The sequence below is a fragment of the Aotus nancymaae genome, unplaced genomic scaffold (genome assembly GCF_030222135.1).
Source record: "Aotus nancymaae isolate 86718 unplaced genomic scaffold, 86718_ANA_hifiasm-v0.15.2.pri h1tg000043l, whole genome shotgun sequence".
NCBI classification, from domain to species: domain Eukaryota; kingdom Metazoa; phylum Chordata; class Mammalia; order Primates; family Aotidae; genus Aotus; species Aotus nancymaae.
The window spans coordinates 11,092,409-11,104,845 of NW_026988457.1; the positions used below are offsets into that span (position 1 = coordinate 11,092,409).

The 12,437-nt window shown below is 37.8% G+C and overlaps 1 protein-coding gene across 1 annotated transcript in view; it reads left to right on the forward strand.

Annotated features, from left to right (window-relative positions):
* Positions 1–11,497, forward strand: part of FREM2 (FRAS1 related extracellular matrix 2) — a 188,395-nt gene extending 176,898 nt beyond the window's left edge. The window contains exons 17-24 of the mRNA XM_012469837.2: positions 619–811; positions 2,274–2,378; positions 3,803–3,930; positions 4,028–4,162; positions 4,880–5,006; positions 5,866–6,053; positions 6,898–7,044; positions 8,359–11,497. Of these exons, the coding sequence (XP_012325260.2) occupies positions 619–811; positions 2,274–2,378; positions 3,803–3,930; positions 4,028–4,162; positions 4,880–5,006; positions 5,866–6,053; positions 6,898–7,044; positions 8,359–8,862 (1,527 nt within the window). The 3' untranslated portion in view covers positions 8,863–11,497. The remainder of the gene's footprint in view (positions 1–618; positions 812–2,273; positions 2,379–3,802; positions 3,931–4,027; positions 4,163–4,879; positions 5,007–5,865; positions 6,054–6,897; positions 7,045–8,358) is intronic.
* Positions 11,498–12,437: the final 940 nt, after the last annotated feature.

A 12,437-nucleotide genomic window follows, 5' to 3' on the forward strand; every position in this document is an offset into this window, starting at 1 on the left:
GTATCGAAACATGCTGTAACACGTATGCACCTTGAAAACATTATGCTAAGTGAAAGAAATCCATCACCAAAGACCACATCTTGTATGATTCCATTTATATGAAATGTCCAGGATAGACAAATCCATAGAGACCTAGTGGTTTCCAGGGGCTGGCAGAGAGGAGGGATTAGGAGGTGACTGCTAATAAGTACAGGCTTCCTTTTGGAGGTGATACAAATGTTCTAAAATTGATTGTGTTGGTTGCACAACTTCTTGATTGTACTAAAAATCATTGAACTGTTTACTTTAAATAGGTGAATTATATGGTATGTAAACTATATCTTCATAAAACTACTCTAAAGTAAAAAGGATTTTGTAAGTAGAGTATGCTCAAAATAATGCATGGTCGTAAGGATTTCTGGTACATATACTTTGTTGCCAATGAAGGTAGTTAGTGTCAACTATTTAATTGATCCAAAATTAAGTGAGGGGAAATAGTGTTATAAAATGCTGTCATTTCCTTTTCTCAATGATTACTCAAAATCTTCAGTTAAGTGAAAGGAGAAGATGGCTTGTAGAAAATTAGGCTCATTTAGTTAACACTGAATCGCATTGAGAGATGTAATTTTATTGTTTCAGGTCCTAAACCTAGTGCAGTCCTATGTGACCCTTCGAGTTCCCCTGTATGTTTCCTACGTGTTCCATTCCCCCGTGGGGATAGGAGGCTGGCAGCATTTTGACTTGAAGTCAGAGCTTCGTCTGACTTTTGTGTATGACACTGCCATCTTGTGGAATGATGGGATTGGCAGCCCCCCAGAGGCTGAACTTCAAGGTGAGTTAATAAGACTTGGAACACTCTAGTTTTGTAACCTATTTAAATTATTTAAGAGGATTTTTTTGCTTTTGCTAAAAGTAGTACAAGCAACTTTCAATATATTTTCTTTTTCTATTCTGTAATAATTTCACCCTTTTCATCAAAAAACTCTTTAAATCATATTAGTGCTTCAAATTTTGCATAACGTGATTATTAAATATAACTTTATATATTTCATGGATATTTTACTCTTGTGATCTATTTTAGGTGATTATATGTTACATAACACAACGTATGTATTTTTCTGGGTTTTAGAAAATGGATAGAGGAAGGTCCAGTGAAAACAAGAAATGAACAAAAGAAAAAGTTACACATTTTTATTTCTGAAAATAAGAGGTGCCTTTTAAACTCTAATACAAATTGTCTGAATTCTAGTTGTGACTCTACAACTAACTAGCTGTGAGATCTCAAGCGTATTGCTTAACTTTTCTGAGACCTAATTTCCTTTGAATGATAGACAAAACTTCTAATATCTCTTTCTGATTTAAAATTCTGTTACTCTGAGACACTTCCACTGAATGTCTTTGAACTCTGATTGTGAATGCCACTAGCTCAGGTTCACAAGCATTTGCAAAACTTGATTTCAACCTCCATGTTAGAATCATAGTTCAAAGTCCGCAAGCATCAATATAATAAATCCATTAGTGGGATGAGTGCCTTTTCCTTTTCAGACATATATTACTGTTCTGATTCCACAAACATTCGTACATTCATAGTGTCATGCCAGTACTACATTTTACTAACCAGCAGGAAAATAGAGTTGATCGTGCATCTTATATGTTAATCTACTCTCTTAAGTGGATTAAAATTATTTTAGAGCTATGTGACAGGTAATATGATCACCCTGAATTATAATTTTAAATTATTTCAAATGCTTTAAGTCCATATCTTGTTTTAGAAGATATATATTTAAGTAAATGAGGATTTTTCTGTGGTTCCCAACTTCCACATAGGATCTCTTATTTCCTTTTGATTTTTCTGGAGCCAAATTTTATCAAACTGCTAAGTTTCTTGGGAAAGCTTCAGAGCTTTCTTTAAGTCTAGAAAATTAGGAATAATTCTGAATAACTCAAACCTATTTCTGTTTACATGTCCAAATCTCCATCATTTTGACAATTTTGTTATGTCTCTCAATTTGCAGCTTCATTTGTGTAAACTAAGACTTTTTTAAAAAACTTGTCTACTGTAATTGGTCTGTGTATTTTATAGTGACTCATGTTACTTAATAATTCATTTTGGCTTCCTTTTCTGCTTAGAAAAGAAAATGAAGATATTTCCGCCTCCGTTATTCAGAATTCTCCTGATAACGCTGTTTGCTTAAAGACAAGACAAACCTGAGCAGGTTAATTTATGGAAGGATGATGTACATAGGGGTCTCTGGCTGCATTTATTTTCATTCTGGGTACTCTCCCCATTGTAGGTTCCCTCTATCCAACCAGCATGCGCATCGGTGACGAGGGGCGCTTGGCCGTGCACTTCAAAACACAGGCTCAGTTCCATGGCTTATTCGTGTTGTCACATCCCGGTAAGCCCTGTTATCTTTTAACAACCACTCCCCACACAACAAGGAGATAGATTCTCCTTCTTCAGACATTTCAGCATGCTTCCCTGTTACCTTTGAAGCCCTTAATTCAAATGAATTGTACATGTGCGATTATCTCCATGAGGGCTTGATAATTCTTCAGCTTCGTCTCAGAATCCACAAAATTATCATTATGCAGACTTTCAAAGAAAATGCAAAATAATTAGAGTAAAATTAAAAGGACACCCTATTGAGTTCATATTAAGCAAAGTTTTCCTTAGATAAAGAGCATAGGAATAATGATTTCTTTCTCTGCTTTGCTTCCATTGTACAAATTGAATTGCAGATATTCATTCAGCAGGCACTTCTCTGTCCACAGCTTTTTCCTAGGTACTATGAAAAACCCTTTTAATAGGGTCAGAAGAGGTACTTCACTTTCGTATTTAGGTTTTGGACATGTTAATTATGTTTAATAAGTATTGGCTATGCAATTTAGCTAACTGTGATGCACTGTGCTTTGAATATCAATAAGTCAGCAGTCAATAAAATCCCACATCTAACTTCATTTTTTTTAATAAAGGACATTTCATTAGAAAGAGCTTATTTTTTGACTTTCCATGTTACTAAACTGGTAACAGTTACTAAACTAGTAACATGGAGAGTCAAATAAAAAATAAGCTATTTTTCTGCCAACTTATGTTAGAATGGGAAAGGGAAAATAGTTCACTGAACATCTTTATATCCTTTCTTTTCCTAGGCTTGAACCCTAATAAAAGAGAGAATAGGGCTGAATAATTAGGAAGAGAAAGAAGCTTCATTGTACTTTTATGAAACTGAGCTACAAGAAAGAATTCAAAAAAATCATTTTGCTTTATTGTTATTGACAGTTCTGGAAAATGAGGATTTTCTGGTCTATACAGTTCTCACTACATGTCTACTTTCCTAATAAACTGAATCCTTGTTTAACCATGATTGCAGGCAATCGAAGTAAAATTAGACTCCGTTCATAAACTGGGTTTGCCCAGCTGTGTGAATACTAATAGAACTATTTTAAGTTCAGCTCATAGCTTCAGTGCAATAAATGCATTACATCACCTTTATTGTGCTGCTCTGACTCCCCAGAAAGTAGCTCTGCACAATTTGAGCATTTCTGTACAATTATCTTTTGACAGAACTATAGAGCAGAAACAGCACTGAAGTAGGAATCAGACAGTCATGTCCTAGCTGTGTGATCTTTGGAAAGTCACATAGTCACTCACAGCCCAGTTTCTTCATCAGCCAAAGGAGGATAATTATACCAACCATGACTGCTTTGCAGCCATCTCATAAAAATAAAAGTAAATAATGTATGATAGGGTATTTTGAAAATGCTAAACTCTTATGCACTCTTTTAATTGAACCACTTTATCATTATTAACGTTTCCTAGCATCCTTTACAAGCTCAATGATCATGTCAGCTGATCATCCAGGCCTGACATTTTCCCTCCGCCTCATAAGGAGTGAACCAACCTATAACCAGCCAGTACAGCAGTGGAGCTTTGTCTCTGACTTTGCTGTAAGTGACTAAGAATCCTATTAATTTTCTTTTTCTGCTGCAGTCCGATTACACCTCGGATTTTTAAATGTAATATGTCAATGTCTTCTACTCAAAGGTACGTGACTACTCTGGGACCTATACTGTGAAGCTGCTGCCATGCACCGCCCCATCGCATCAGGAATACCGCCTGCCAGTCACCTGCAACCCCAGAGAGCCTGTCACCTTTGACCTTGACATCCGATTCCAACAGGTGCAGCTTATAGAATTATTATCTCATGACTTGCAGAATCCCACTTTGTTTTACATTTATTAATTTAAAAAAAAGTATCCACACATGAATGACTTTAGTTCTTGCATGGTGGAAAGAAAAGAAATCAGTTAAGGAAGCAAGGGAGAAAAGAAGGAGGAAAGATTTGCCCTTTATCTGTTGTTAGTACAGAATGTAAAATTCAGAGTTTAATGTATGCAATGGTTTTTTTTTATGATTTTATCTTGTCTCCTTCTGAAGTTTTCTGTCTTGGAGATTTGGGAATTTTTGCATTTCTTTTCTTGTTCTTCTCTAAAGAGAATGAAATCCTGTAGCCCAAACCACCTCAAAGCACCTAATTGCCATTATGCATAGTAAGAAATGTGATGGCATCTTTTTTTCAAGAACTTATACTATTGGCCTTCTACTGAAAAAATGATATTTACAAGTCCTTCATATACCCCAATAAAGCAGTGGAAATGAGCTCAAGCAATTCTATTTAGTCCCATTCAAAAAATAACTTAACCCCACCAGCTTTTCCTTTTCAAGGACAAAAACAATGTTACAACTCTCTAAGTTGGCTTGGTAGGGCATGAAAACTGCAGTGCAGTGTTTACTGTTCTATAGTCAGCGTATGGTGAATGTACATATCTGTGAGCAGTATGTCTGTGCACCATCAGAACCACCAATGCATAAAAGGACTTTTACATTTGGTTTTAGGTCAGTGATCCAGTGGCCGCTGAGTTTAGCTTGAACACCCAAATGTACCTGCTCTCTAAGAAGAGTCTCTGGTTGTCTGATGGCTCCATGGGATTCGGGCAAGAGAGTGATGTTGCTTTTGCAGAAGGTATCACTTCACAAATGAGAGGGATACTGTTTAGCATGTATGTGTTTTGTGCTTTACTTTTTGGGGATTGTGTTTGGGGAAATTATAGCTTCTTTTATGGTTTTGAGAATGTAACTGAGTCTTTACCCACTCTGGCTGGTGTGGGAAGTCATTGCAATTGTGTATATGTTACTGGGTATCTTTTTATTCTGAGGAAGCTAATCTCTAGGTGTCTTGCCTAAATGACTTTTGGAACAAGTCTAGATGATTTTCTTGAATTTTTTTTTCAACTTGCATAAATTTAAATGCTGCAGCTACATGAGACTGTAAATGCTTCTCAGGCAAAGACTGCCTGCCTCGTTCCATGGTGTATATTCGGCACCTAGAAAAATACCTGGCACACATGGTAGGGGTTCAATAATAGTTATGAAATAAATAATTGAACACCAGGGGGTTTCATTAAGCCCTCTTTCAAAAGCAAATAAAGTTAATTAGGTTTTTTATTGATTCTTTCTTAGTGTTATTCTATATTGTATCAGTATTCATCTTACCAACTTATTTATGTAAACTGGACTTGAACCACAGTGGGATATTATTAATGTCAAATTATAGGCCAGACCTTTGAAATTATTCCCACTAGTGGCTGAGCATCTGTCAGTAAATCTTCGGTCACCTGTGGTCAGTCTGCAAAGTGGTCTTACCTGAGGCCTGGGAATGCACCAGATCTTGAAACTTATACGAATAGGCCTTCAATATTTGGTAGTAGATGCGGGTGGGAAGGAAATAATCTCTGTGTCCTCACTGTCATTACCTGTTCACAGTGTCACGTTGATATACCTTATCACATCACAGAAATAACATTTCCACATCTCTATTTCAGGTGATATAATTTATGGTCGTGTCATGGTGGATCCGGTCCAGAACCTGGGTAACTCCTTTTTCTGCAGCATTGAGAAGGTGTTTCTATGCACTGGAGCCGATGGCTATGTTCCCAAGTATAGTCCAACGAATGCAGAATATGGCTGCTTAGCTGACTCTCCTTCACTCTTATATAGATTTAAAATTGTGGTAAGTGCTTTGACCCAATGAGCTAGATCGATTTTTCCAAGTTCAACCTGCTTGTCTTATATTTAAAAACAAGACTGGGCAAAATGGCCACACTGTAGTCCCAGTACTTTGGGAGGTCAAGGTGGAAGGATCACTTGTAGCCAGCATTTCAAGACCAGCCTAGGCAACATAATGAGACCTCATCGCCACAAAAAATTTAAAAACTTAGCCAGGTCTCGTGGCACATGCCTGGAGTCCCAGCTACTTGGGAGGCTGAGGTGGGAAGATTCCTTAAGTCAGGAAGTTCCATCTGTGATCATGCTACTGCACTCTAGCCTGGGTGACAAAGAAGGTCCTTGTCCCTTAAGAAAATAAAAAAATAGGCCGGGCGCAGTGGCTCACGTCTGTAATTCCAGCACTTTGGAAGTCTGAGGTGGGCGGGCACGAGGTCAAGAGATTGAGACCATCCTGGTCAACATGGTGAAACCCCGTCTCTACAAAAAAAATACAAAAATTAGCTGGGCGTGGTGGTGCGCGCCTGTAGTCCCAGCTACTTGGGAGGCTGAGGCAGGAGAATTGCTTGAACCCCGGAGGCGGAGGCTGCAGTGAGCCAAGATTGCGCCACTGCACTCCAGCCTGGTGCCTGGCAACAAAGCAAGACTCTGTCTCAAAAAAAAAAAAAAAGAAAGAAAGATAGAAAAGAAAAAAGAAAAAGAAAAGAAAAAAATTTAATTATCATTTTTATTAAACCAAATGGTGACATTTTATATTAATTTGTACTTGCACAATAAAAATAGGGAAGCATTCTGTCCTTGCAAAAGCTGGCATTATCTACAGCAATCACCACTTTCCTTACTGCCTAAAGGACAAAGCTCAGCCAGAGACACAAGCTACCAGTTTTGGAAACGTCCTATTTAATGCCAAACTAGCAGTGGACGACCCTGAAGCTATTCTCTTAGTGAATCAGCCTGGATCTGATGGATTTAAAGTCGACTCAACACCCCTCTTTCAGGTAGGCCAGAAATGAGCTCATTTGTAATAGCTATGTACCCACATGCAAGCTACCAAACATTGATATGCCTCAGATGTCTCAAATGTAAATAGCAGTAATAGTAATACTGCACATAGTTAATGGGAACATTGAACAAGATATGGCATATAAACCACATAGCCCCATACTGGGCATGGTGAGTATGCCATCAACCCAGCTTTTATTATTTTTGTTAGCAATACATGTGGTTTTCATAGCTTTTATCACTTTTATTAATGTATTCATATTATTTTAAGACTATAGGTAATGAAGAGTCTTATTTCACCCAGAATATATATCTGTGTCTGATAGTTGAGTAATCTGCTTTTCTTATTCAAAACTTCCTTCCTGCTGACTTTTCATGAACATCTTAATTAGGGTGATCTTGTGTGAACAGCTAAACTCAGAAAAGCAATTGTGCACCGCTCCTCTCTCAAAGATTTCGGAAACCAAGATACAAATTCCTGGCTCAGGGATCAAAGGTGGAGGGATACACAGGCAGCCACCACAACACTGAGCAGACAAATGTCACAAATTTCAAGATGTGCTTACACTGTAAATCTCTGTGGGAACAAGTGCACCCTTTAGATATTGACTGAAAATTATCCCGACAGGATATCCTGGAGAAATGTATTATTTTCATTCAGCTTAAGGAAGGAATCTTAAGAAAGCATGTTTGTTATTCTGAATCTTTTCAAACAATAATTTGAAGTATGATATTTTTTATTTTTATTCTTGCCATTCAATCTCAAAGCATCTGACCTCTCTAAATCCTGCATGCTTCAAAGACTTATCAGAAAATCCATCCTTTTCCAAAGTCCAAGAAAAGCTTGAGAATTGATTTTTTTACCTATGGTCTTACATGCAATAAGCTGCAAGACATGGCGAAAAGAGTCCTGAGGTTCAGAAGGTTTGAGCTATAGTCCCGCCTCTGCCACTAACTGGTTGAGTAACATTGGGCAGCTCACTTAACTGCTGCATACTTTTATTTACTCGTTTTTTAAATGAATAAGCTAGACTGTAAAATCTATTGACAGTTCTTTAGAACTCTCCCATTCTATGACAACAAGTACCAAATATTCACTCCCTTAAGAGTTGCATGGAATATATCATAGAATACTTTGCACAGCAACTTACACATAGCACTTATTCAAAAATATTACGTAAGTTAATTCTGCAGACTAAAATAGATCATCATTTATTAATATCTCTGCCTCGAATTTCTCTTGCAAAGAGTCATGAATTAGGTTGACATGATATCTAGTATCTCCTAACAAATAGAGCTGTGCTTTCTAGGTCGCTCTGGGCCGAGAATGGTACATACATACGATCTATACAGTGAGATCAAAAGACAATGCCAATCGAGGTATTGGCAAGAGAAGCGTGGAGTATCATTCTCTGGTGAGTCAAGGAAAGCCCCAAGCCACCACCAACAGCCGGAAGAAGAGAGAGATCAGGAGCACACCCTCGCTGACATGGGAGATTGGTGCTGAAAACAATCTGGGAACAAACATCCAGCACATTGCCCTGGACCGCACCAAGAGGCAGATCCCCCATGGGAAAGTACCTCTGGATGGCATCCTTCCCCGGGAGCTCAACAGCCCCAGCTCTGCAGTCAGCCTGGTCACTGTGGTGGGAGGCATCGCGGTAGGGTTACTCACTATCTGCCTCACTGTCATTGCAGTACTGATGTGCAGGGGCAAGGAAAGTTTCAGGGGGAAGGATGCCCCGAAGGGCTCCAGCAGCAGCGAGCCCATGGTGCCCCCACAGGGCCATCACAATGACAGCTCAGAAGTTTGATGACATCACACAGGTAGAATGCAACCTTTTCCTTAGGTGCCTAAGAAAAGACCACAATGGAACCCTAAATACTTCTGGTAAACCATAGAGAATGGAGGACGTCTGTGACAAAGCTGCTCAGAGAACATGATTGTACTAATGTACTTTGATTTGAATTCTCCATACTCTTTTATGCATCAAAGGACAAATTAAGACATCTTTCCTCTTGCCCAGAAGGCAGCAACGATGTACTCACATGTACACAGAGCCATGGATAGATGGTGAGGAATGTACTCCTCATTTTAGACATATTCTCTATGCAGTGGAGATAAACCTATTAAAAGGTGCTAACAGACTCTCTTACACGTGTAAGAAGAGTCTATTGTCGCTGTTAGTGTGAACGTTGAAGGTGCAATTATCACATTGTTTATTCATTGTATAACAGATTATTACTAGAAAGGTTTTCATTGCTAGTCTGGAAAAATGGTGAACACAGTGTTTATTATGACAAATTTTCAAATAGGTGAAGACAGCATAGAATTATGACCAGGGGTGTCTCAACCCACAAATCAACTGATCTACTTAGGACACAGTGGAAGGAAAGACAGAGGGAAGGAAGTTCACTCACTTGAATTTGAATTGCTTCTCATTCTCCTCAGACTGTCCTTGTTTTATTTGCCTATTTAATTTTAAATTAAACCAAAGAATATGTTAATTCTGGAAGAGATTTTTAAGAGAGATGGCTCTGTTTTGGCGTGTAGTGAGTAACAGCAGAGCTCTTGTGTGGTAATATACCTTATTGGTGCTCAACATTTGTGAGAAATTAGAGGGTTGGTGACATTTTGGTGATGAAGAAATGCCACAGAGTTAAGAGTCACTACAAGACAATGTTCTCTAAGAACTGAGCCCAGATGTTTGCAGTATTGAACCCATAAAGGATAATGAGAAACATTATTACAGATGGTGAAGGGAGAAAGTGGTATTTATTAATATAATGTGTATAATCAGAGTGCCTCTTATACATACTTAATAGAATAAAAGAACATTTTGACAGATGACAGATGAGGTTATCCCTCAGAGTAGCATAATCACACAATAACATTTAGAACTTAAATTGGCCACAGGACATTTTATTAGCTTTCTATACAGCATCTGGTCCAAACAATGGGAATCTCTGCAACTATCATTCCAGAAATCGTATTGGAGGTGGCCAGAATCATTGATCATATGCTTCTTTGATTCAAGAAGATGTCACTCTGGCATCCCCAGTTCAGTGAACTGGTGCAATGTAATCCCTCTCTGTATTTAAAAGTGTAACTTGTAACAGTGCTTACCATTCACCTCACAAAGCCAGGGAACTTAAGTGAGCTTGCTTGGCAAGCCTCCCATTGCCTTTCTGCATCAATGTGTTTTTTACCAACTAGCAGAAATTTTTCTCAGAAAGGGAAAACTTCAGTATCTTAATGAGCTGTTTTCCAAAAGCTAATAGACATGTTTCAAAGAAAAATAAGGTCAGGAGAAAAAGAATAATGCCTAAAGATTATCCTTCAAATGCTGGCTAGAATCCCCTTTCACTTCTAGCTATAAACTGACTACTTTGGACAGTTTTGTCACTGCAGATTTTTAAAAGGCAAACTTCTCAGATCAGATGTGCACATCTTAATTTGGTGCCTGTAAGTATCAACCATTTCTTGGTCAAGATAAGGAGGTGACACTCTTACTGAGAGAGAGGAAACATGTCTGACAGTTGCCTTTCTTCTTTTAGGCCGCTCTGAACTTCATATTCAGTCTTTTAAAAAATAGACTGTAGTATCCTTTCATTGGAGAATTTACAAATGTCACCTACATTTCAAAAGTCCCAATAACAGCTTATACAAACAAAAGTACTGTGTAGCCCAGGAGTTTATTTAGCAAGATAAATAGTGGTAATGTCTTAATCATCCCCCTTTCCTTTGCTTTACCTTCTGGCAGATGCTTAACTACTATTTTGGCTACCTCATAATTTGTATGGGAATGAACATGAATTAGGGAGCGTCAAATAGTGTATGGACTTTTCACTACTTACCATTGGGTTCAGTTGATGTAGACTGTTAGATCAAGTATACTCAATCAACTCGCTGATATTTCAGTAGTTAAGAGCTTCTGAGCCTATCATGCAGTTTTGGAGTATGTGTCAATGAATATAGTGATCAGTGAAGCATTACTATAGAAGTCTGTTTTGAGTCTTTGGGGCAGGCTGGTTTTATATCAAATTTCACTCCTCAATGCATATCAGGCTACTGTATATAAATTGGAGAACTTATAAAATGCAGAACATTTCTATCCTATCCTACCAAATAAAAATGTATCCTTCTCTGTCCATCTGTTCTCTTACACTCTCCTCCCTTTTTTTCCTTCCCTTTATTTCCTTGAAAAAAGAAAGTCTGTGTGAAATAGGCAGATACAGCTTTTTAACGTATAAAGTGCTTGAAATTTTGCATCATTTTCTTATTATCTATTTACTAAATATGTAATTTAATATACATTAATTATTTTTTGAAACTTTTTAGTGGGAAGAATAAGATCATTTTTTTGTTAAATAATATTGACCCTTATTTTTAGCATTTTGTTTTTAGAGAACTATTCTGGTACTATCAGAACAAACACATAAAATAACTTCCCAAGAGGATATAGCAATAATAGCTCCTTAATACTCAGTGGCTTCTGACTCTAATCAAGGTCTTGTTGATATTATATAGTAAAAATAAAATCAAAAATAAATACTATACTAGTAGCTCTCCTAAGCATATAAATCATAAGGCATTGACATGTGTATTTTAATGATGATTTTATCTGTTCCCGTTTTTGTCCTTAGTTAACATTTACTGATGCTCATCTAGGATCGGCTATTCTGAGAGACTGCATAGAAACCAAGCTCCACTTCTTGTCCTTGGGCAGGTTATAACTGAATGCAGCTCTTTATTTGGACTAACATGTCAGGATTTGCATTAGATTCTCTCCTGAACCAAAAACACAACAGTCCTCTCTGTGAACCACAATTTAAAAATCTTTCTAGAATAACAACAGTAGAGTCCGCTCTTGTTTATCTAAAAGAGCCCTACATGTTATGGATCATCTTGATGACAGATTTATACAAAATGATTCAAACCAGTAACTTTATAAAATTGACCTTTGCAAACCCACACGAGGAGTGCCTTGTAGAGCTGTGGGTGGCACTGCATATTCTTTTACTCTTGTGAAAGATAGGCCCACTTTATTCCAAGAATAGCATGTAGCACATAAACTCTTCTTACAGTTCGTTAGCAGCATTAGCACCTTCTGAAGTCCACCCTCTCAGAAGAATCCACAATGTTTTAACAATATGCGTAAAGGTCAGCTAGCATCCTGCTGCCAAGCCACTGCATAGCATCTGTGATGAGAAGGACCGACTCTAGGCTCAGTATGAAGAGATTTAGTTCTGTAAACAGCAAAAGAGCTTCTTTCTTTTTTTGTTTTTCGAGACAGAGTCTTGCTCTGTCACCAGGCCGGAGTGCAGTGGCACAATCTTGGCTCACTGCAACCTCCGCCTCCTAGGTTCAAGTGATTCTTCCACCTCA